This window comes from Oncorhynchus keta, chromosome 7 (assembly GCF_023373465.1).
Source record: "Oncorhynchus keta strain PuntledgeMale-10-30-2019 chromosome 7, Oket_V2, whole genome shotgun sequence".
NCBI lineage: Eukaryota > Metazoa > Chordata > Actinopteri > Salmoniformes > Salmonidae > Oncorhynchus > Oncorhynchus keta.
This window is the reverse complement of record NC_068427.1, coordinates 2,595,252-2,617,980: the sequence shown is the minus strand read 5'-3', so window position 1 is coordinate 2,617,980 and position 22,729 is coordinate 2,595,252. Positions and strand designations below refer to the sequence as shown.

Here is a 22,729-nt window from a genome sequence, read left to right as displayed (position 1 = left end):
TGTATCATGATCTCTCTTCTTCCTATGTCCTTCCAATATCGGCAATTGCGGTCCTTGACCCTCATCCTCCCGCTTCATACCATCAGAACTGAGACCTATATTGTTCTCATTCCAGCACAGCTGTAGCATCACCAAATCTTTCAAAATTTCCTCCATTTCGTCCGCACTTCTCCCCACCATTTCCGACCTCCAAGACTCTCTCACACTCCCCTTCTCGCCATTCACCATCTTGACCGATACATAGACTATCCGTCCACCCAGCAAGGACCCCAACTCGACCATCTGCTGGACACAGGGAAACACCAGGCATTTATTCACAACCCCCCACCCCTCACTAACCTGCAGCACCTGGAACTAATCACAATTTAGTTTCCAGTAATCTCTCCTCCTTCAGTCTTCTTCTTCTTTGGACTTTATATGGTAGTTGGCAACTGTCTTTAAGGTGCATTACCACCAACAACTGGACTGGTGTGTGGACCTCAGTTCATCCTTCAATCACCCACGTGGGTATATGCTCCTAAAAACCAATGAGGAGATGGGAGAGGCTGGACTTGCAGCGCATCAAGCTTCACAAATAGAAGCAAGTTTAGTGCCTGGCTACCGGACGTGCGCGAGCAGTGTGGGTGCAATGATTGAATAACATGCATGTGTACATTTATTTTGCACCGCTCGCGCACCAGACGCAGGCGGTGTGGTCAGCATACCAAACATTGTCCTTCAGGCCAAGATATTATTAGGTTTTCCATAAATCTTTCTTAACAAACCACATAAAAAATCAGGCCATGCATTCCTGCAGGACATGATGCTTGTGTATGATGGTTGTGTTAAAGTTGTTTTATTATAATCAACAATAAAGTAGTAGCCAGTGAAATGACTCTCTTGTTTTTTGTATTTCTCATTGAAATAAATGTAATTGTTAAGCTATATGTGTATGATGCCTTTCAAAACCAGTCCAGCATCCCACGTGACTGTGGGTATTTTGAAAAGCATGATTAAGTTTCAATTCCTTTATTTTGGTGTCCTATGCAGAAACCAAAGTAAAGAAGTAAAAGTAAAAGTAAAGAAGCAAAGTTTAAAAAAAGGCCATATCCCATATTTATCAGAATTGCAACACTGCTCTTGTAGCTGCTCTCTGTCTCTGGGGAAATGAGTCTTGTTTTTGCTTTAGCACTTGTATTGTCTTTATCTTGACCTCTTATTTACCGTTTCTTCAGATAGCAGAATTTTTATTAGCTTTACCCTTTTACAGCCTAGCTGGTGTGAGGTGTGTACGAGTAAGTTATATTGTGGTCTGCGATCCAACGTTGGACTTTGGTTTGATCTTCACCTATAACAAGATAAATTAGAGGACTAACCTTCATAATTCTGTAAGATTTTACTGGTTTCACATGATTGATTTAACCGTCTTGTGTACTTGTGAGTTCTAAAGCTGAAACTACAACACCAGATATTTGGATTCTATGACCGCTGGCTTTGTCTGTACCAGCAACCGTGGAGTATCCTGTGGGTGTCCCTCCTCTCTGGATGGAGAAGAGAACTCAAAGGAGGGAATCAACAGGGCCCCGGTCACCTGGGCCAACAACTCCAACAAGAGACACCAGGACAATACGGGTGAAGATGGTGCTGTTGGGAAGCTCTGGGGTGGGGAAGTCCAGTCTGGCAATACGTTTCAGCAAGGATGAGTTCAAAGGCACTTTACCCACCGTAGGCTGTGAGTACACATATACTTGATATAATTCTGTGTCATTAGTAGTATTAGGGTGGATACAAGTGTATTGGTATCATATGCATGGCTATTACAGCATTATGCTCCTAGTGCCAAAGATATGTATATACTTATATACTTATTTCAGCTGTGCACTTTTAGCGTTTTTCAGGAGCTTGTTTTTTATATAGTAGTATCTTATTTCATAGCCCTAAGCTAAGTTGTCTCTCTGGTATATTTTGTCAAGAACATTGTTGCTCTGTTGTTATTTGAATACAAGATGGCTTCGCAGTCAGACATCAGACATCTTTGTCTTGTCTCGTGTATATATATTTTTATATATTTTTCTTCGCATTCTTTTTAATATTTTTCCTAAACCTCAACTTCAAAATACTCTCCTCTGCAACCCGCCTCACCCAATGTGGTGTGGATCTGTTTTTTTTCTAACGTATTTCTATTTACCCCCGAACTTGAATACCTCAACTGAAGCTAGCTAGCTAACTAGCTACCAGCTATCAGTCAGCTAATCACTGCTAGCGGTCATCAGCTAACCTTTAGCTCGGAAAGCTCTCACCAGTTCGGTTGACTACTCCTGGCTAATGTTTCCGTCCCTGGAGCAAGCACCAACTAGACTGGGGCTAGCCCATGCTAGACCCATCTCCCGGCTAGGGCTCCTGGGATCCTGAAGCCCACTCCTCGGCTACAATATCCACACCCCTTCTACTGCCGGTACGGGGCACGGAACCCTGCCGATCCTTCACGACTGGAATACAAACATAATCTGCACGAAGATCCCAACAGGCCCCTCAGGCTCGACGCCCCGCGAAGGCCCATTCTGCTAACCGTGGCCTGATAGCATATTGGACTGTTAGCTGATCCACCGGCCAGTTTCTTGGACCACTACCCATTTTGCCAATTGGACTTGGACCCCTCTGCTCCTTGGAACCCTACTAATTCCATGACTGGTCTATAGACGTCAACGCACGAGGAGGCAAAAACAGACTTTTCCCCCATTGCGATGTCCCTCTAAGGCCCTTATGCTAGCTTGCTAGCTCCGGCCTGCTAACTTTCTGAATCGCCGTGTCCCCAGCCAGCCCAACCACTCACTGGACCCATACAATCACTTGGCTATGCATGCCTCTCCCTAATATCAATATGCCTTGTCCATTACAGTACTGGTTAGTGATTACTGTCTTATTTCAGCGTAGAGCCTTTAGCCCTGCTCAATATGCCTTAACCAACCATGTTGTTCCACCTCCCACATATGCGATGACATCACCTGGTTTAACCTCTTGAACCTCTGGGGGCAGTATTTCATTTTTGGATGAAAAACGTTCCCGTTTTAAACAAGTTATTTTGTCACGAAAAGATGCTCGACTATGCATATAATTGACAGCTTTGGAAAGAAAACACTCTGACGTTTCCAAAACTGCAAAGATATTATCTGTGAGTGCCACAGAACTGATGCTACAGGCGAAACCAAGATGACATTTCAAACAGGAAATGCCCCAGATTTTGGAGGCGCTGTGTTCCAATGTCTTCTTATATGGCTGTGTATGCGCAAGGAATGAGCCTACACTTTCTGTTGTTTCCCCAAGGTGTCTGCAGCATTGTGACGTATTTGTAGGCATATCATTGGAAGATTGACCATAAGAGACTACATTTACCAGGTGTCCGCTTGGTGTCCTCCGTCAAAATTATTGCGTAATCTCCAGCTGCATGCATTTTTCCATTTGGTACAGAGGAGAAACTAAACTGCCACGAATGATTTATCATCGAATAGATATGTGAAAAACACCTTGAGGATTAATTCTAAACAACGTTTGCCATGTTTCTGTCGATATTATGGAGTTAATTTGGAAAAAATTTGACGTTGTAATGACTGAATTTTCGGGGGGTTTTCTTAGCCAAACGTGATGAACAAAACGGAGCGATTTCTCCTACACAAATAATCTTTTTGGAAAGTCTGAACATTTGCTATCTAACTGAGAGTCTCTTCATTGAAAACATCCAACGTTTTTCAAAGGTAAATGTTTTTATTTGAATGCTTTTCTTGTTTTTGTGAAAATGTTGCCTGCTGAATGCTAGGCTTAATGCTATGCTAGCTATCAATACTCTTACACAAATGCTTGTGTAGCTATAGTTGAAAAGCATATTTTGAAAATCTGAGATGACAGTGTTGTTAACAAAAGGCTAAGCTTGTGAGCCAATATATTTATTTTATTTAATTTGCTTTTTCATGAATAGTTAACGTTGCGTTATGGTAATGAGCTTGAGGCTATAATTTCGCTCCCGGATACAGGATTGCTCGTCGCAAGAGGTTAAACATCTCTAGAGATGTTATCTCTCTATATATTACTCAATGCCTAGGTTTACCTCCAATGTACTCTCTTCCTTCTCATACCTTTGTCTGTACATTATGCCTTGAATCTATGCTATCGTGCCCAGAAACCTGCTCCCTTTACTCTCTGTTCCGAACATGCTAGACGGCCAGTTCTTATAGCCTTTAGCCGTACACTTATCCTACTTCTCATCTGTTCCTCTGGTGACGTAGAGGTTAATCCAGGACCTGCAGTGCCTAGCTCCACTCCTACTCCCCAGGTGCTCTCATTTGTTGACTTCTGTAACCGTAAAAGCCTTGGTTTCATGCATGTTAACATTATTCACTGCTTTAGCACATTCTGCCAACCCGGATGTCTTAGCCGTGTCTGAATCCTGGCTTAGGAATACAACCAAAAACCCTGAAATTTCCATCCCTAACTATAACATTTTCCACCAAGATAGAACTGCCAAAGGGGGCGGTGCAATCTACTGCAGAGATAGAACCCTACAAGTTTCTATTTTCCTTTCCAGGTCTGTACCAAAACAATTCAAGCTTCTACTTCCTAAAATTCACCTTTCCAGAAACAAGTCTCTCACCACTGCCGCTTGCTATAGACCACCCGAAATTGTTGCAACCCCTATTACTAGCTTGTTCAACCTCTCTTTCATGTTGTCTGAGATTCCCAAAGATTGGAAAGCAGCTGCGGTCATCCCCCTCTTCAAAGGGGGACACACTCTTGACCCAAACTGCTACATACCTATATCTATCCTACCCTGCCTTTCTAAGGTCTTCGAAAGCCAAGGCAACAAATAGATTACCGACCATTTTGAATCCCACCACACCTTTCCCCGCTATGCAATCTGGTTTCAGAGCTGGTCATGGGTGCACCTCAGCCACGCTCAAGGTCCTAAACGATATCTTAACCGCCACCTGCCCAACATCACTACTCTGGATGGTTCTGACATAGAATATGTTGACAACTACAAATACCTAGGTGTCTGGTTAGACTGTAAACTCTCCTTCCGGACTTACATCAAACATCTCCAATCCTAAATTAAATCTAGAATTGGCTTTCTATTTCGCAACAAAGCATCCTTCACTCATGCTGCCAAACATACCTTGTAAAACTGACCATCCTACCAATCCTCGACTTTGGCGATGTAATTTACAAAATAGCCTCCAGTACCCTGCTCAATAAATTTGATGCAGTCTATCACAGTGCCATCCGTTTTGTCACCAAAGCCCCATATACTACCCACCACTGCAACCTGTATGCTCTCATTGGCTGGCCCTCTCTTCATACTCATCGCCAAACCCACTGGCATCAGGTCATCTACAAGACCCTGCTAGGTAAAGTCCCCCCTTATCTCAGCTCGCTGGTCACCATAGCAGCACCCTCATGTGGCACGCGCTCCAGCAGGTATATCTCTCTGGTCACCCCCAAAACCAATTCTTTCCTTTCTCTCCTTCCAGTTCTCTGCTGCCAATGACTGGAACGAACTACAAAACTCTCTGAAACTGGAAAGACTATCTCCCTCACCAGCTGTCAAAGCAGCTCACAGATCACTGCACCTGTACATAGCTCATCTGTAAATAGCCCATCAAATCTACCTCATCCCCATACTGTATTTATTTATTTATCTTGCTCCTTTGCACCCCAGTATCTCAACTTGCACATTAATCTTCTGCACACCCTACTATCCCAGTGTTAAATTGCTAAATTGTAATTACTTTGCGACCTTGGCCTATTTATTGCCTTACATCTCTTATCCTACCTCATTTGAACATGCTGTATATAGACTTTTCCACTGTATTCTACTGAATCTGCAATAGGTAAGCAGCTTGGTTTGAAGAAATCAACTGTGGGAGCAATTATTAGGAAATGGAAGACATACAAGACCACTGATAATCTCCCTCGATCTGGGGCGCCACGCAAGATCTCAACCCGTGGGGTCAAAATGATCACAAGAATGGTGGGCAAAAATCCCAGAACCGCACGGGGGGACCTAGTGAATGACCTGCAGAGAGCTGGGACCAAAGCCTACCATCAGTAACACACTACGCCGCCAGGGACTCAGATCCTGCAGTGCCAGACGTGTCCCCCTGCTTAAGCCAGTACATGTCCAGGCCCGTCTGGAGGTTTGCTAGAGAGCATTTGGGTTGATCCAGAAGAAGATTGGGAGAATGTCATATGGTCAGATGAAACCAAAATATAACGTTTTGGTAAAAACTCAACTCGTCGTGTTTGGAGGACAAAGAATGCTGAGTTGCATCCAAAGAACACCATACCTACTGTGAAGTATGGGGGTCGAAACATCATGCTTTGTGGCTGTTTTTCTGCAAAGGGACCAGGACGACTGATCCGTGTAAAGGAAAGAATGAATGGGGCCATGTTTCGTGAAAACCTCCTTCCATCCGCAAGGGCATTGACGATGAAACGTGGCTGGGTCTTTCAGCATGACAATGATCCCAAACACACCGCCCGGGCAACGAAGGAGTGGCTTTGTAAGAAGCATTTCAAGGACCTGGAGTGGCCTAGCCAGTCTCCAGATCTCAACCCCATAGAAAATCTTTGGAGAGAGTTGAAAGTCCGTGTTGCCCAGCAACAGCCCCAAAACATCACTGCTCTAGAGGAGATCTGCATGGAGGAATGGGCCAAAATACCAGCAACAGTGTGTGAAAACCTTGTGAAGACTTACAGAAAACGTTTGACCTCTGTCATTGCCAACAAAGGGTATATAACAAAGTATTGAGATACCCTTTTGTTATTCACCAAATACTTATTTTCCACCATAATTTGCAAATAAATTCTTAAAAAGTCCTACAATGTGATTTTCTGGATTTTTTTTCTCATTTTGTCTGTCATAGTTGAAGTGTACCTATGATGAAAATTACAGGCCTCTCATCTTTTTAAGTGGGAGAACTTGCACAATTGGTGGCTGACTAAATCCTTTTTTTGCCCCACTGTATTTTTTTCACATGGTTGGCAAACTGGCCACTCTCATTTAGCATTAGGCATGTGGATTAAAGTTTGAGTAACATTGTAGTATGTCATTGTACTTAACCTCAGGGATCGAGTTGAAGAATGTTGCCTGTTAGGGTAGGTTACTGTATGTCTTCATTCTACCTGGTGTCACAGTATATTCTGTCCCCACAGGTGCCTACTTCACCCAGGTGGTGTGTCTGAGTGATGTCACATTTCACTTTGAGATCTGGGACACGGCGGGACAGGAGAAATACCACAGTGTTACCCCGCTGTACTACAGAGGAGCCCATGCAGCACTGGTGGTGTACGATATCAGCAAACGAGTAAAACTTATTATTATATTATATATTATATTATATTATATTATTATATTATTATTATTATTATTATTATTATATTATTATTATTAAAACTAACACACAAATGCAAACACACGAACACAAACTGTAACTTTTTCACTCATCATTATTCATGATACATGTAGAACTGTCCATAACCATGGTAGCATCCACATTAATGTAGAAGTGTTTAGAAATATATTCTATTTATATTTACACTAAAAGTGACTGCAAAATGACACAATACATTATTTATTTATTTTGGGCACAAAATAATCTGAAATACAACCAAAACAAATAGCTAATGCATCTAACACGTTTGTAGAGCCACAAGCTTGATGTAATCATTGTGTGCTAGAAATATGGGACCAAATACTAAACTTTTGACTGTTTTAATACACATAAGTGATTTTGTCCCAATACTTTTTGTTCCCATAAAATAAAGGGACATTATTATTATTATCTACATTCTACAATGTAGACAATAGTACAAATAAAGAAAAACCCTTGAATGAGTAGGTGTTCTAAAACTTTTGACCGGTAGTGTAAATGCTGCAGTACAGAGCCAAAACAACAACAAATGTGTCACTGTCCCAATACCTCTGTCACTCACAGTGTGTGTGTTTAGGAGAGCTTCATAAGGGCCCAGATGTGGCTTCGGGAGCTGGAGAAGCACTATATTCCGGCTTCCACCGTGATGGTACTAGTAGGAAACAAGGGGGATCTTTCAGAGCTGCGCCAGGTGACATTACAGGTACTGTACTCACTGTATACAAACAACACACACAAATACACACTCATGCATAGTCAGTCACACTTGCACCAGCCCCTATAACACACCACATACACTGTACATATTACAGCAAACAAACACATTCACCCAGGTTGTAGGGAGACATACAGAATGTCCCATGTGGATATTAACGGTACTCCTATATGATGATCAATCTGACATAAACATCCCTTCCCCCACCACACACACACATACACATTGTACTGTACTTTCACATTGGTCACCACATGACAGCAGTGCAATGTACCACTCATATTTGATTAATGCTTGATCCTCTCTATTCATTTCATAGGAAGGGCATAGTCTTGCCGTTGACAGAGGCTTGCTTTTTATGGAGACCTCGGCCAAGTCAGGGAATCAAGTCAGTGAACTGATGCTGGCTATTGGTAAGTAGTCAGGCACTCTAGGTGTGAAAATATTTCTCAATTTATGTTCTTTGATATTCATAATTGTGACAGCTTTGAATGTGTATCTCTGATGATAGACCACTAGAGGGCAGCAGATAGACAAGCATATATTGTTCATATTTCTTATAATGGAACAATATGGTCGATACAGAAAAGTGAGTAAGCAACAATGCTTGGTGAGACATATCACATGTATTTATAAAGCCCTTTTTACATCAGCAGATGTCACAAAGTGCTTTACAGATACCAATAATAAACCACAAACAGCAAGCAATGCAGATGAAGGAGCACGGTGGCTAGGAACCTAGGAAAACACCTAGAGGGGAACCAGGCTCTGGTGGGTGGCCAGTCCATCTGGCTATGCCGGGTGGAGATTATAAGAGTACATGGCTATTAAGGCCAGATCGTTCTTCAAGATGTTCAAAAGTTCATAGATGACCAGCCGGGTGAAATAATAATCACAGTGGTTGTAGGTCAGTAGGTCAGTGCAACAGGTCATTATCTCAGGAGTAAATGTTAGTTGGCTTTTCAAAGCCAAACATTCAGAGGTCAACACAACAGGTGCGGTAGAGAGAGAGAGAGAGAGAGAGAGAGAGAGAGAGAGAGAGAGAGAGAGAGAGAAAGTTGAGGACAAGGTAGCACGTCCGGTGAACAGGTCAGGGTTCCATAGCCGTAGATAAGGTTCCATAGGACTCCATATAAGACAGGAGAATTACATCAACCATAACTCTAGCCCCTCAGCACATAGACTATTGTAGCATAGATACTGGAGGCTGAGACAGGGGGAGGTCTGGGGACACTGTGGCCCCCGGACAGGGCCAACCAGGCAGGATATAACCCCACCCACATTGCCAAAGCACAGCCCCCACACCATTAGAGGGATATTATCAGACCACCAACTTACTACCCTGAGACAAGGCTGCGTACAGACCATTAAGATCTCCTCCACCGCACAAGCCCAAGGGAGTGCAAAACCGGACAGGAAGATCACGTCAGTGACTCAACCCACTCAAGAGACGCATCGCTCCTAGGGACGGCATGGAAGAGCACTCGTAAGCCAGTGACTCAGCCCCCGTAATAGAGTCAGAGAATCCCAGTGGAGAGTGGGGAGCCGGCCAGGCAGAGACAGAAAGGGCGGTTCCTTGCTCCAGTGCCTTGCCTTTCAGCTTGGCACTCCCTGGTCTGACTACACTCAATCATAGGACCTACTGAAGAGATGAGTCCAGACCGAGTCTGCGTCTCTCACATGGATAGGCAGACAATTCCATAGAAATTGAGCTCTATAGGAGAAAGCCTGGCTTCCAGCTGTTTGCTTCACACGCATTTCTGTTTTGTCCATGTTGAAAAGTAAAACATTTGCCATCCATTTGCCATTTTTAACAATGCTTTTTTCTGATTAAAAACTAGTTCATTGCATCTGCCGTGGAGCCCAGTTTCATAATATGACCATATTTACCAGCTGCTTGCCATAGTTTATGCATGTCTGTCTATTTCGCCAAATATCTCGCAATGTGTATATTTAGATTTTTTAAAGTCGGATGCCATTTTCTTTTTTTTCTTTCTTAAATTTTTTTTTTTACCCCTTTTTCTCCCCAATTTCGTGGTATCCAATTGTTTAGTAGCTACTATCTTGTCTCATCGCTTACAACTCCTGTACGGGCTCGGGAGAGACGAAGGTTGAAAGTCATGCGTCCTCCGATACACAACCCAACCAAGCCGCACTGCTTCTTAACACAGCGCCATCCAACCCGGAAGCCAGCCGCACCAATGTGTCGGAGGAAACACTGTGCACCTGGCAACCTTGGTTAGCGCGCACTGCGCCCGGCCCACCACAGGAGTCGCTGGTGCGCGATGAGACAAGGATTTCCCTACTGGCCAAACCCTCCAGAGCTTGGGCGCAAACCCAGAGTCTCTGGTAGCACAGCTGGCGCTGCAGTACAGCGCCCTTAACCACTGTGCCACCCGGGAGGCCGGATGCCATTTTAATCAAGAGAATCTCCTCTTTCTAATTATGTAAATCTGGGCAGCGAGCTCGGTTGTCATCTTTCACTGGACCAGAAATAATCAGACATTTTAATTTTTTCCCTATTTTCTCATTACCTAGACATAAGAACAGGTGTGATTTTGTGGTTGTGGTAACTAACACTGGCTGTGGAAGTGCTGAGTGGCATATAGAAGGATGCGGTGTGTGTGTGATCCCTCTCTCTCTCAGCCCACAGGGTGAAGAGGTGTACGAGTGAGCATCAAAGCGGTCTGACAGAGTGGCAGGAGACAGAGTTTGTGAACCTGCGCCGCTCTGAGACCCTACAGCACCCTCTTGCATCCTGTTGCCCCTCCATTGGACCCTAATGTGTGTTGTGTGTGTGTGTGATATTTTTGTGAGGAACTGTATGTTCAAAGATTTAAGTTTAAGACAATGACTTCTCAATGACCCAAGATCAACTCAGTTAATCCCCACCATTGTGACAATGAGTTGTCATAATGCTGCATCAAATGTAGGTTATCTGAGGGGCTTCGGCAGACACAATGTAAGTAACTTCATTTATGTGCCCCCAATTGCACCGAATACCTCTGTTTATCTTACAGCTATTTTATGCAGTACTCATGTGCCTATGAGCCAGAGTTACAATGTTAGCACTGAGGTGGTGTGCCCTAGTAGGAAGTCCACTGTGTGCAGCTCACCATGTACTATCAGCTCCAATATAAATAACATGAGCAAGTCTACTGCTGATAAGCTTCCCAGTAAAGCATTAAAAAGAATTAAGCAACCCAGAAAAGTGCTAGAAATAGTCAATAACGTTCTTGTAACAGATGACATCTATATTCTGACGGTCTCTGAAACTCACTTAGATAATACCTTTGATGATACAGTGATGGCAATACCTGGCTAGAATCTCATTCCTGTAAAACTTAGAGAGGATCTCATGTTAAATCTTATTGAAGTAAAATGGCTACTAAAGCCCATTCTTGGGGGAAGCTGCTATAGACCACCAAGTGCTAACAGTCAGTATCTGGATAATATGTGTGAAATGCTTGATAATGTATGCGATATCAACGGAGAAGTGTATTTTCTGGGTGATTTAAATATTGACTGGCTTTCAGCAAGCTGCCCACTCAAGAAATAACTTCACTGTAACAAACTGTAACCAGTGCCTGCAACCTGGTTCAGGTTGTCAGTCAACCTACCAGGGTAGGTACAAATAGCACAGGAATGAAATCATCAACATATATTGATCACATCTTTACTATTACTGCATAAATTTTCTTCAAAGTAGTATCCAAATCCATAAGATGTAGTAATCGCAATATAGTAGCCATATCTAGGAAATCCAAACTTCCAAAGCCTGGGCCTAATATAGTATATAAGAGGTCATATAATAAGGTTTGTTGTGTTCCTTATGTTGATGATGTAAAGAATGTATTCTGGTCTGTGGCGTGTAATGAGGAGTAACCAGACGCTGCCCTTGACATATTTATGAAATTTCTTATTCCAGTTACTAATAAGCATGCACCCATTAAAATAATTACTGAAAAAAACAGTTAAACCCCCTTGGATTGATTAGGAATTGAAAAATTGTATGGTTGAGACGGATAAGGGAAAATAAATGGCAAATGGGTCTGGCAGCCCAATCAATTGGCAAACGTACTGCAAATTCAGAAATCATGTGACTAAACTAAAATAATAATTTAAATAATCTATACTATGAAACAAATAAAATTATATGAAGAATGATAGTAAAAAGCTTTGAGCACGTTCAATTAAATGTTGATTCATTGAATCAGATGGCCCATTCATCACAAAACCCACATGCCAGGAACAAATTCTGACACTACATATCCAGGTATATCTGACCAAATTATGAAAGACAAGCATTGTACTTTTGAATTCTGTAGAGTGAGTGTGGAAGAGGTGAAAAAAATATTGTGCTCTATCAATAATGACAAGCCACCAGGGTCTGACAATCTGGATGGGAAATTACTGAGGAGAATAGCAGGCGATATTGCCACTCCTATTTGCCATATCTTCAATTTAAGCCTGCTAGAAAGTGTGACGTCATGCCTGGAGGGAAGCAAAAGTCATTCCGCTACCTAAGAATAGTAAAGCCCCCTTTATTGACTCAAATAGCCAACCAATCAGCCTGTTACCAACCCTTAGTAAACTTCTGGGGTAAAAATTGTGTTTGACCAGATATAATGCTATTTTACAGTAAACAAATTGACAACAGACATTCAGCACGCTCATAGGGAAGGACATTCAATCACAGCACTTACATAAATGACTGGTGATTGGCTGAGATAAATTGATTATAAAACGATTGTGGGGGCTGTTTTGTTAGACTTCAGTGCGGCTTTTGACATATTCAATCATAGTCTGCTGCTGGAAAAACGTAGGTGTTATGGCTTTACACCCACTGCTATATTGTGGATAAAGAGTTACTTGTCTAACTGAACACAGAGGGTGTTCTTTAATGGAAGCCACTCTAACATAATCCAGGTAGAATCAGGAATTCCTCATGGTAGCTGTTTAGGCCCCTTACTTTTTTCAATCTTTACTATCAACATGCCACTAGCTTTGAGTAAAGCCAGTGTGTCTATGTATGCGGATGACTCAACATTATACATGTCAGCTACTACATCAACTGAAACAGCTGCAACACTTAAAAAAGAGCTGAAGTTAGTTTCAGAATGGGTGGCAAGGAATAAGTTAGTCCTAAATATTTCCAAAATTAAAAGCACTGTATTTGGGACAAATCATTCACAAACCCTAAACCTCAACTACATCTCGTAATGAATAATGTGTAAATTGAGCAAATTGAGGTGACTAAACTGCTTAGGAGTAACCCTGGATTGTAAACTGTCATGGTTAAAACATATTGATACTACAGTAGCTAAGGAGCATTCTATCCATAATAAAGCGTTGCTCTACCTTCTTAACAACACTATCAACAAGGCAGGTCCTACAGGCCCTAGTTTCATTGCACATAGACTACTGTTCAGTAGTGTGGTCAGGTGCCACAAAGAGGGACATAAGAAAATTGCAGTTGGCTCAGAACATGGCAGCATGGCTGGCCCTGAAAAGTAATTGGAGAGCTAACATTAATGATATGAATGTTAATCTCTGTAAGAAGTGTTGACAAGCTGAATGTACCGAGCTGTCTGTTTAAAATACTAGCACACAGCTCAGACACCCATGCATACCCCACAAGACATGCATACCCCCCCAGAAACCAGAACAGACTATGGGAGGCGCACAGTACTACATAGTGTCATGACTACATGGAACTCTACTACACATCCGGTAACTGATGCAAGCAGTAGAATCAGATTTACAAAACAGGTAAAAATACACCTTATGGAACAGTGGGGACTGTGAAGAGACACACACAAAGGTAAAGACACGCACACGCGTACATTATAATATTGTTGTATGGTGGTATTATACATTTTGTATTGTAGTTATGTAGTGGTGTAATAATGTTATATGATGTACTGTTTAATATTTTGTTGTATATGTAATGTAAGTGCTTTAATGTGTTTGGACCCCAGGAAGAGGCAGCAGCTAATGGGGATGCCTAATAAATACAAAATAGACCAAGTCACTCGGCTCTGTCATACCCTCACATGGTCTCTCCTATCATTGCTATGCAGATGACACTCAACTACTTTTCTCCATCCCCCTTTCTGACACCCAGGTGCACATGCGTGCCTGGCAGATATCTCAGCTTGAATGTCGGCCCACCACCTCAAGCTCTAACTCGACAAGGCGGAGCTGCTCTTCAACCCGGGGAAGGCCTGCCCACTCAAAGACCTCTCCATCACAGTTGACCGCTCCCCAGTGTCTCACTCCCAGTGTGAAAAGAACCTTGGCGTGACCCTGTCGTTCTCTGCAAACATCAAAGCAGTTCCTGCAGGTTTATGCTCTACATCATCCGTCGAGTACGACCCTACCTCATGCACGAAGCGGTGCAGGTCCTAATCCAGGCACTTGTCATCTCCCGCCCAGACTACTGAAACTCGCTGTTGGTGACAGAATGCTGCAGCCCGCCTGGTTTTCAACATTCCCGAGTTCTCCCATGACACCTCGCTCCTCCGCACACTCCACTGGCTTCCAGTCAAAGCTTGCATCCACTACAAGACCGTGATACTTGCCTATGGAGCAGCAAGACGAACTGCCCTCCCTACCTTCAGGCCATGCTCAAACCCTACACCCCAACCTGAGCACTCGGTTCTGCCACCTCTTGTCTCTTGGCCGTCCCACTCCTATGGGAGGGCATTTCTCGCTCAGCCCAGTCCAAGCGCTTCTCTGTCCTGGCACCCCAATGATGGAACCAGCTTACCTCTGAAGCTAAGACAGCAGAGCCCCTGCCCATCTTCCAAAAGCACCTGAATCCCTACCTCTTCAAAGAGTATCTTAAATTATCCCTCCCCCACAAGAAACATTCCTGAACCAACACTTGCAATTGACCCCCCCCCCCTCCTTCTAGCTCTGACTTTACTGATAGCAAGTTTACTGATAAAAAGTGTACTTACTACGCCTGTCATATGTGGTTGTCCCACCTATCTTAAAGCTATCTTAAAATGAATGTGTTAACTGTAGTTTACTCTGGATAAGAGAGTCTGCTAAATGACTAAAATGTAAATGTCAAAATATATCAGCATAGGACTCTTTCTTTCACAATGTTTTTCACAAGATACTCAAACAGTATTTTTTTCAGAGGATTGTTCCAAGTTTCCAACAGTGTTGCATCTTATTTCTTGCTGATTGAAAACATGGTTGTGGGTTGTGTTCATTAGGGCAGGCAATGTAAAATGTTTAAAAACTTTTTTCAGGGATCCTGGGTAGCGCAGCAATCAAAGCACTGTACTACAGTGCTGAGGTCCCACTACAGCCTGGGGTTCGATCCTAGTCTGTGTCACAACCGGCCGTGACCAGGAGCCCCATAGGACGGGGCACAATTGGCCCAGCTCCGTCTGGGGTAGGTAAGGGTTTAGCCGGTGGGGCTTTACTTGGCTCATCATGCTCTAGCAACTCCTTGTGACAGGGCTGGGCGCCTGCAAGCGGACCCCGGTTGTCAGTCGAATGGAGTTCCCTCTGACACATTGGTGCGTCTGACATCCGGGTTAAGCGAGTAGTGTGATAAGAAGTAGGCAGCCAGGTGGGTCATGTTACGGAGGACGCATGACTTGGCCTTTGCTTCTCCCGAGCCCATTAAGGAGTTGGAGAGATGTGCCAAAGGACCTAATTCGGGAAGAAAAAGGGGCAAATAAACATAAGCTTGTGGCCATACCACTCTGAACACGCTTGTTCAGGGTCGGGCCAGCTTGTACTGGGACAGGAGACTGCCTGGGAATACCAAGTGCTGTAAACAAAACAAAAATTTTGTAATGGAAAAAATGAAACTTGCATTTCTCGTTGGATAAATTAATCCAGGTAATCCGTTTTCTCCCATTTGGTCCTGAATGAGCATGGCCCGGGTCTTTATTGTGTTACAGAACTTGAGACAGAAACTTAGGGCTACTTGCAGTTCTATGACAATATGAGTGAGATATCTTACTTAATGGGGATTTACTCAGGCGTATTCTCCAACGGAAATACCAATCCCACCATATGTTGGAGACAGACAGGTCAGGTGGTGAATGAGGTGAGCCCCTTTCTGTCAGGATTTGGCCAGGGTTGTTCCGGTTTTTGGTCACTAGATGCCCCCATTGTGCCTTTTGACCTTTTGTTTTCCCTTGATCCCCATTATTATTTGCACCTGTGCCTCGTTTCCCCTGATTGTATTTAAACCCTTTGTTTTCCTCAGTCCTTTGCTCTGTGTTTGTATGTTAGCACCCAGCCCTAGTACTCTGTGAACGCTTGTTGATCCCGGTAGACTCTCTTGTGGAATTCTGTTTTTTGTTCTTGTTTGTTTATTTTTGAGTATCTTTTGAGGCTTTTTTATGCTATACCTTCCACCTTGTGGATTTACCTTTTTGTCTTGGAGGATTACCTTTGTTCTTGTGGAATTCCTTTTGAGGTTGTGGAGTTACATGTTTTCCTGAAGAACTTCACTTTTTACTTCATTAAATACACCGTCTCAAGTACTGCTGTGTCTGCCTCATCTTCTGGGTTCTGTCGACTATTCGTGGCTCAGTTGGTTAAGTGACTGTTTCTCACTCCGGAGACACGGGTTCGTAACCGGGTCCTGACACTTTCCTCTCCATAAGACGCCATTTGCCCTGCCTCTGGTCATTCTCAAGCGTGCCTCTCTTTCAAGCAGGGAAAAGTGGTAAGATATCTCACTCATATTATCATAGAATCGAGGTTATGCAAGTAACCCTAAGTTCTACTTAAAACATACTATCATCTCTATATCTCACTTTATGTGGATATAAACTCCTCCCGTAACACAGGCATTTCCTCCGAAGCCAGGATATTCCTAACTATACCACCCATCAGAGGCCTCAACACTGAAAGTATGCGCCAACAATGGATATGTGACATCCACTCAGTAAGACCTCATAAACGTATGATAGGTGGCCTAAAAAGCCCAATACTCTCGCTCCATCCAAGTAAAAGTGCAAAGCGCATACTGGACACAAACAGAGGAGATGCGAGGGGTGGGCAACCACAAGCTCTAAGGTGAAGCAAGCATAGTTGTCACTAACCTTGGACATCTAAGGTTGGATCGGGTAATAAGGTTACTTAGGAAATCCCCTGCCAACAGTAGGTAGTAGTGTACTTTCACCTTGTGTAGCTCAATCATTCATTTTGCTGGCAGGTAGACGGTAAAGCGACCAAAAGGAGAGGTGTTACCTCTCCACGCGTTCCACCAGCGGTCCGGAAGCCCTAAAAAGGCTTCCAGACTAGGTGCAAGCGATGCCCACCCTCTATCAAAAGAAAAGCAGAGGGTTTAACCCAACTATATGACAGGCTGAGATAGTGGTTTGAATGGACCTTCGCAGTGGAGATCTTCCCTCTGTCCTGAAAAGGTTATGTGATGAAGCATTAAACGCCCAGGATACAGAGCATTAATAAATGATCTGTTCAGGCCAGACCACTTCTGAGCGTAAAAGAGGGGCACTGGCACTCTGGATGCTGATGATCCCGAGTGGCTGGTGTGGCTGGTGTGTCTCATTCAATCTTTATCTCTCACGGGTCACGCCCAGAGGGTCATGGGATGGTAGATTTCTCTGTGCGTATGGGTCTGAGGATCAAATCAATCCCAGTGTAACTGCCAGGGCTGGTTGTAAAGCAAGAGAGTGATCTCCGCAACCAAGGTATCCCTGGTCATCGAGGGGGCTCAAGGAAGAGGGGTAAGGCTATTTTAATGGAGTGGAGAGAGCCAGGCATGGAGGAGGAATCACCCTAGTCAAAGTGTCAGCGCTTCCATCCTTTTGTCAACAGTATGTGGGAACGGAGCCTCCAAACATAGGATAGTCATTTCTAACAGACTGTGGAATCACTCTGGATAGACTCTCAGAAGTCGATAACACCGCAGGGGCTGAGAGTGTCCCAGTTAACTGGGGTATATCTTGCAATGCCTCCGGGGCATATGAGCATAGTGTTTTTCCATACCACGGCTCTGTGCACCTGGTTTCATGGGGACAAAGAGTGATATATTTCTGGGGGCAGACTGGTGTAAGAGAGACCTAAGATGATGACATAGCATGGCAGCAACACAACATGACAACATGGTAGCAACACAACTTGGCAGCAGCACAACATGGCAGCAGCACAAAACAGGGTACAAACATTGTTTGGTATACTATATGAGAGAAGCAAGCTGGCCAGTAGTAGCTGGCTTTTCGGAACCCTGGAGCCACCAGCGCAAGGGTGAGAGGGCATGAGTGCCTGGCTAACCCTGCTTTCCAGTTGACTACCTCATGAAGCTGATTGAGAGAATGGCAAGAGTGTGCAAAGCTGTCATCAAGGCAAAGGGTGGTTACTTGGAAGAATCTCAAATATATTTGTATTTGTTAAACAATTTTTTGGGTCACTACATGATTCCATATGTGTTATTTTATAGTTTTGATGTCTTCACTATTATTCTGCAATGTAGAAAATAGTATTCCAACGTGGGGACTGTCCTGGAATTCTCTGACTTAATGTACATTTTGTAGGAAGTGGGTTTTATACTCTGTGGAAGAAGGCGTGGTTCTATTATGTCTAATGTGATGTCTGTGATCACGGGGGTGTGGGCACTGACTAATTAAACTTAATATGACAATCCGTACTCTCATTTAGAAGGCTAATATCACATTTAACCTTTTAACAAATAGTTTCATATGTAATCATATATTTTACCCAAATGTTGTGTCTTTGGCTATGCCGGATTAAGTAATATAACATGCCATTCTGTAAAATAATTTCTCTGTATTTAATATTACCTGATTAAGCTAATCAGGTAGATAATTAACTAGAAAGTCAGGGCACCACGAAAGAATGTTTATAGAGCTGTTGTCTTCTGAATAAACTCTTAAAGACCTGGTAATCTTTTACGTCAATAGCAGTCAATACTTAATCATCACCTTGTTTAGTCTCATCTGAAAGTGGTAAATTCTTGATTATCTTCACGAACCCTGGCTAACAAGTTGAATCAGAAATACAAAATTGGGTTTAATCATTTATTTACTAAATACCTAACGAATCACACGGAATCACATATACCGAATGGATCATACATTGATTACAAATTGCAATAAAGAAAACGGCCCTGGTGGACGGAACAGATACGATGGCTGATTACACAAAGAGGGGGTTGGGTTTGAGTGAAAGAGCAGGAAGGAAGAAGGGAGAAGCTATGCTATCATAAATACAGTATCTTATGTATTCTAAATTACCGCCCATTTGGAAAAGGAAAATGCAATAAATATTTACTCTGAGCTGCGCTTCAATAGGTTGGTGGTAGATGGAAGGCCATGTTGCCCAACAGAGATCTCCCTTGTCCTTTGAAGAGTGTCCCTGGTGGTAAACTGAATATGTTGTAGTAACATCGTTGTGTAGTAAACGGGATAGGTCGTCCGTCCTTTCCTAGCCCACGTTTACAGTGGCTGCTGCTAACTCTATGGCTAGGAAGTATCACTTCTGGTGTGAATAAGAGTTCAAAGTTCATGCCAAGTTGCCATGCTATATTCTGGCTGGTCTAGTCGAAATTCATCCTTTCGTCACCTTCACATTGAAGTTCTTGCTGAGGTTATCTTAGTTCTGTAGGTGGTCTTTGTCCTTCTTACATAGGGCTCTCACCCTAATGTACCCGGAACAGCTTATTATCTGAACACTTTCAACATTGGACTATCGCCCTAATGTCATTGGAACAGAAAGGTACATTTTCGTCAAGGGCTTTAAATAGGAGGGGAGAGAAGGGTGTGTTTCATAGTTTATAACCAATGTCTCTTCACATGGGCGGGCCACTGAGTGAGCAGAGCTTTAACCTTATGAAAACCCAATTCTCTCATTTGGAAGCTAAAATTACATTTAATCTTTTCACAAGTAGTTTCAAATTTAAACATTTAAATTGCACAACAATTCAATGTGAATCTGATAACTAGAATGTGTAAACTTTCCAAGATACAGTTTATGCCGTCCTTTCATCTGCCATTATGTCTCAGACGCCAACTGATCTGAAATCATATTCATTGAGTACCAACGTGTCACGGCTTCTAGGAGTAGTGGGTGGAGGAGTCAGGCGCAGAGAGCAGGGTAGTTCAAAACGTGGATCTTTATTCCAAGAACAGAGTAACGGTCACGCCACACACAAGGGCGCATAAATACCCAGTTCTTCAAACAGGACTAAACTGTCCGGAAAAACGGAATCCACAATAATCCACACACCATGAACAGAAAAACAAGCCCGCACAAAACCCGGCGGGCCTACCGGGTTTAAATAGCCCAAAACAAAACCCAAACAAGAAACAGGTGAAACTAATCAGGCAAAATGAACTGAAACAGAAAAGGGGATCGGTGAAAGCTAGTAGGCCGGCGAAGCCGAGCGCCGCCCGAACAGGAAGAGGCACCATCTTCGGCGGGATTCGTGACACAACGTATATTTTCAACTGGTTGGATTACTGAAATATGGTTCCTTTCCCCCAGACTCTATGTTTAACAAAGGCTTTTCAAGAGTCCTTCAGTAGAGTCAAGAGAGAGGAAAGGGAGAAATGTATTTATGGGGGGTCATAAACCTTACCCACAGGCCAACGTCATGACACAACCATCAGTAAACCCCATAATTGGAAGGTGTACACAACCAGAGATACAGTAATGTAGGTCTCCTGTCCTTCATGAGATCACCAAATTAAACACACTCGTCATGACTTTCCCTTAAGTGTCCACGGACCACTCCCACATTCTCAAAAATAGAAATATTTTTGAATTATTCAAACTTGATGTCCAAGTATCTCTCTGTGTTCCACAGTTTACATTCCAAACTCGAACACTACAGAGCATAGGGGCAGCGTATTTTATGACCGACTATAACACAGCCGGCTTCCTGCTCTCCCCCTCTACGAGAGAGAGCACGCTGTAGAGCGGACCCACTGTAACCGGAGAGTTATGACAAGTTACACAGGAGAGTTATGACAAGTTACAATCCTAATGCCTTCCCTCTGTGGAGAACCCCGTGTGGCTCCTAAGTGTATAGTCTTCTGCAGCCTTCTCTGACACTCTCCTCCTTCTGGTGCCATGATATCTTGCTGTAGAAATCTCTCACCTCCCTGACTTTAGCCAGCCGATCCCTGGTTTGTTGTCCTGTCGGCGTTCCAATTAATCCCAAAGGTGTTCGATGTGGTTGAGGTCAGGGCTCTGTGCTGACCAGTCAAGTTCTTCCACACTGATCTTGACAAAACATTTCTGTATGGATGACCTCGCTTTGTGCACGGGGACATTGTCATGCTGAAACAGGAAAGTGCCTTCCCCAAACTGTTGGCACAAAGTTGGAAGCACAGAATTGTCTAGAATGTCATTGTATGCTGTAGCGTTAAGATTTCCCTTCACTGGAACTAAGGGGCTTAGTCTGAACCATGAAAAACAGCCCAAGGCACTATGCATTCGGGCAGGTAGCGTTCTCCTGGAAATTCAGATGTGTCCCTCGGACTGCCAGATGATGAAGGGTGATTTGATCTTAGGCTTGTGTGTGTCTGCTCTGCCATGAAAACCCATTTCATAAAGATACCGATGACTAGTTATTGTGCTGACGTTCCTTCCAGAGGCAGTTTGGAACTCGGTAGTGAGTGTTGCAACTGAGGACAGACAATTTTTACGCGCTATGTGCTTCAGCACTCGGTGGTCCCATTGTGTGAGCTAATGTGGTCTACCACTTCGCGGCTGAACCGTTGTCTCCTAGATGTTTCCACTTCACAATAACAGCACTTACAGTTGACCGGGGCAGCTGTAGCAGGGCAGAAATTTGACAAACTGACTTGTTGGAAAGGTGTCATCCTATGATGGTGCCACATTGAAAGTCACTGAGCATTTCAATAAGCCAGTTCTACTGCCAATGTTTGTCTATGGAGATTGCATGGCTGTGTGCTTGATTTTATACACTGTCAGCAACGTGTGTGGCTGAAATAGCAGAATCCAATCATTTGAAGGGGTATCCACATACTTTTGTATATATAGTGTATCTAGCCAATCAGCTACAGGCAATTTCCTGCGGGTTTGGACCCAACCGGATGCATCCGTTTTCCAGTGGAAATGGAAAAAGAGCCTGATGCGACTTCCACTTTTGGATTTGAACAACAAGACACTCCATCTTAACTCCTCCTCCATATTTACTGGGTTGGTTCAACAGTGCAGAAGAGAATCTCTTCCAACAATTCTTATGCTGTAGCCCTTTATCCTTTATCACTTGTACGGTGTTCCCTACTACTTTAATCCTATGTTACTCGTCTTTATACCGTAGTAATCTTTATACCTTGCACACATTATTAACTGTCTAATAATAGGGGGTGTCGAGGAAAAAAATTAGCCAGTGTTAAAAATGCCACGGACGATTTTTGGTCCAAGTCCGGCCCTGAACCTCCCTGTAAAATGACTGTAATATGAAGCGTAACTAAAAATGTTGTCCAGAAATGTTAACGGTTACAATTTAGAGTCAAAGCCAAGACAAAATGCACAATATGAGACAGATGTAGTGTATGTAAAGAAGAGCAGAATTCACCATGACACGCTAGTTTCTAAATGTTTTTATTCAATCACA

At 43.3% G+C, this 22,729-nt stretch overlaps 1 protein-coding gene across 2 annotated transcripts; it reads left to right on the top strand.

Annotated features, from left to right (window-relative positions):
- The first annotated feature begins 1,102 nt into the window (after nt 1–1,102).
- Nucleotides 1,103–14,152, top strand: LOC118385870 (ras-related protein Rab-17-like). Of its 2 annotated transcripts, XM_035773056.2 has the most exons (6): nt 1,103–1,367; nt 1,487–1,711; nt 7,186–7,337; nt 7,981–8,106; nt 8,438–8,531; nt 10,765–14,152. In XM_035773056.2, exons 2-6 carry the CDS (start codon nt 1,525–1,527, stop codon nt 10,899–10,901), a joined length of 696 nt encoding a protein of 231 aa, XP_035628949.1. In that variant the 5' UTR covers nt 1,103–1,367; nt 1,487–1,524; the 3' UTR covers nt 10,902–14,152. The 2 variants fall into 2 exon arrangements, with proteins under 2 accessions (XP_035628949.1, XP_035628948.1); XM_035773055.2 differs by having other exon boundaries at nt 1,103–1,711.
- Nucleotides 14,153–22,729: the final 8,577 nt, after the last annotated feature.

Excerpts from the sequence above, each read along its gene's own strand:
- LOC118385870 (XM_035773056.2), top strand. The coding sequence starts at position 1,525 with ATGGAGAAGAGAACTCAAAGGAGGGAATCAACAGGGCCCCGGTCACCT. Across the intron at positions 1,712-7,185 it reads CACTTTACCCACCGTAGGCT|GTGCCTACTTCACCCAGGTG; the intron begins GTGAGTACACAT and ends CTGTCCCCACAG. Across the intron at positions 7,338-7,980 it reads TGTACGATATCAGCAAACGA|GAGAGCTTCATAAGGGCCCA; the intron begins GTAAAACTTATT and ends GTGTGTGTTTAG.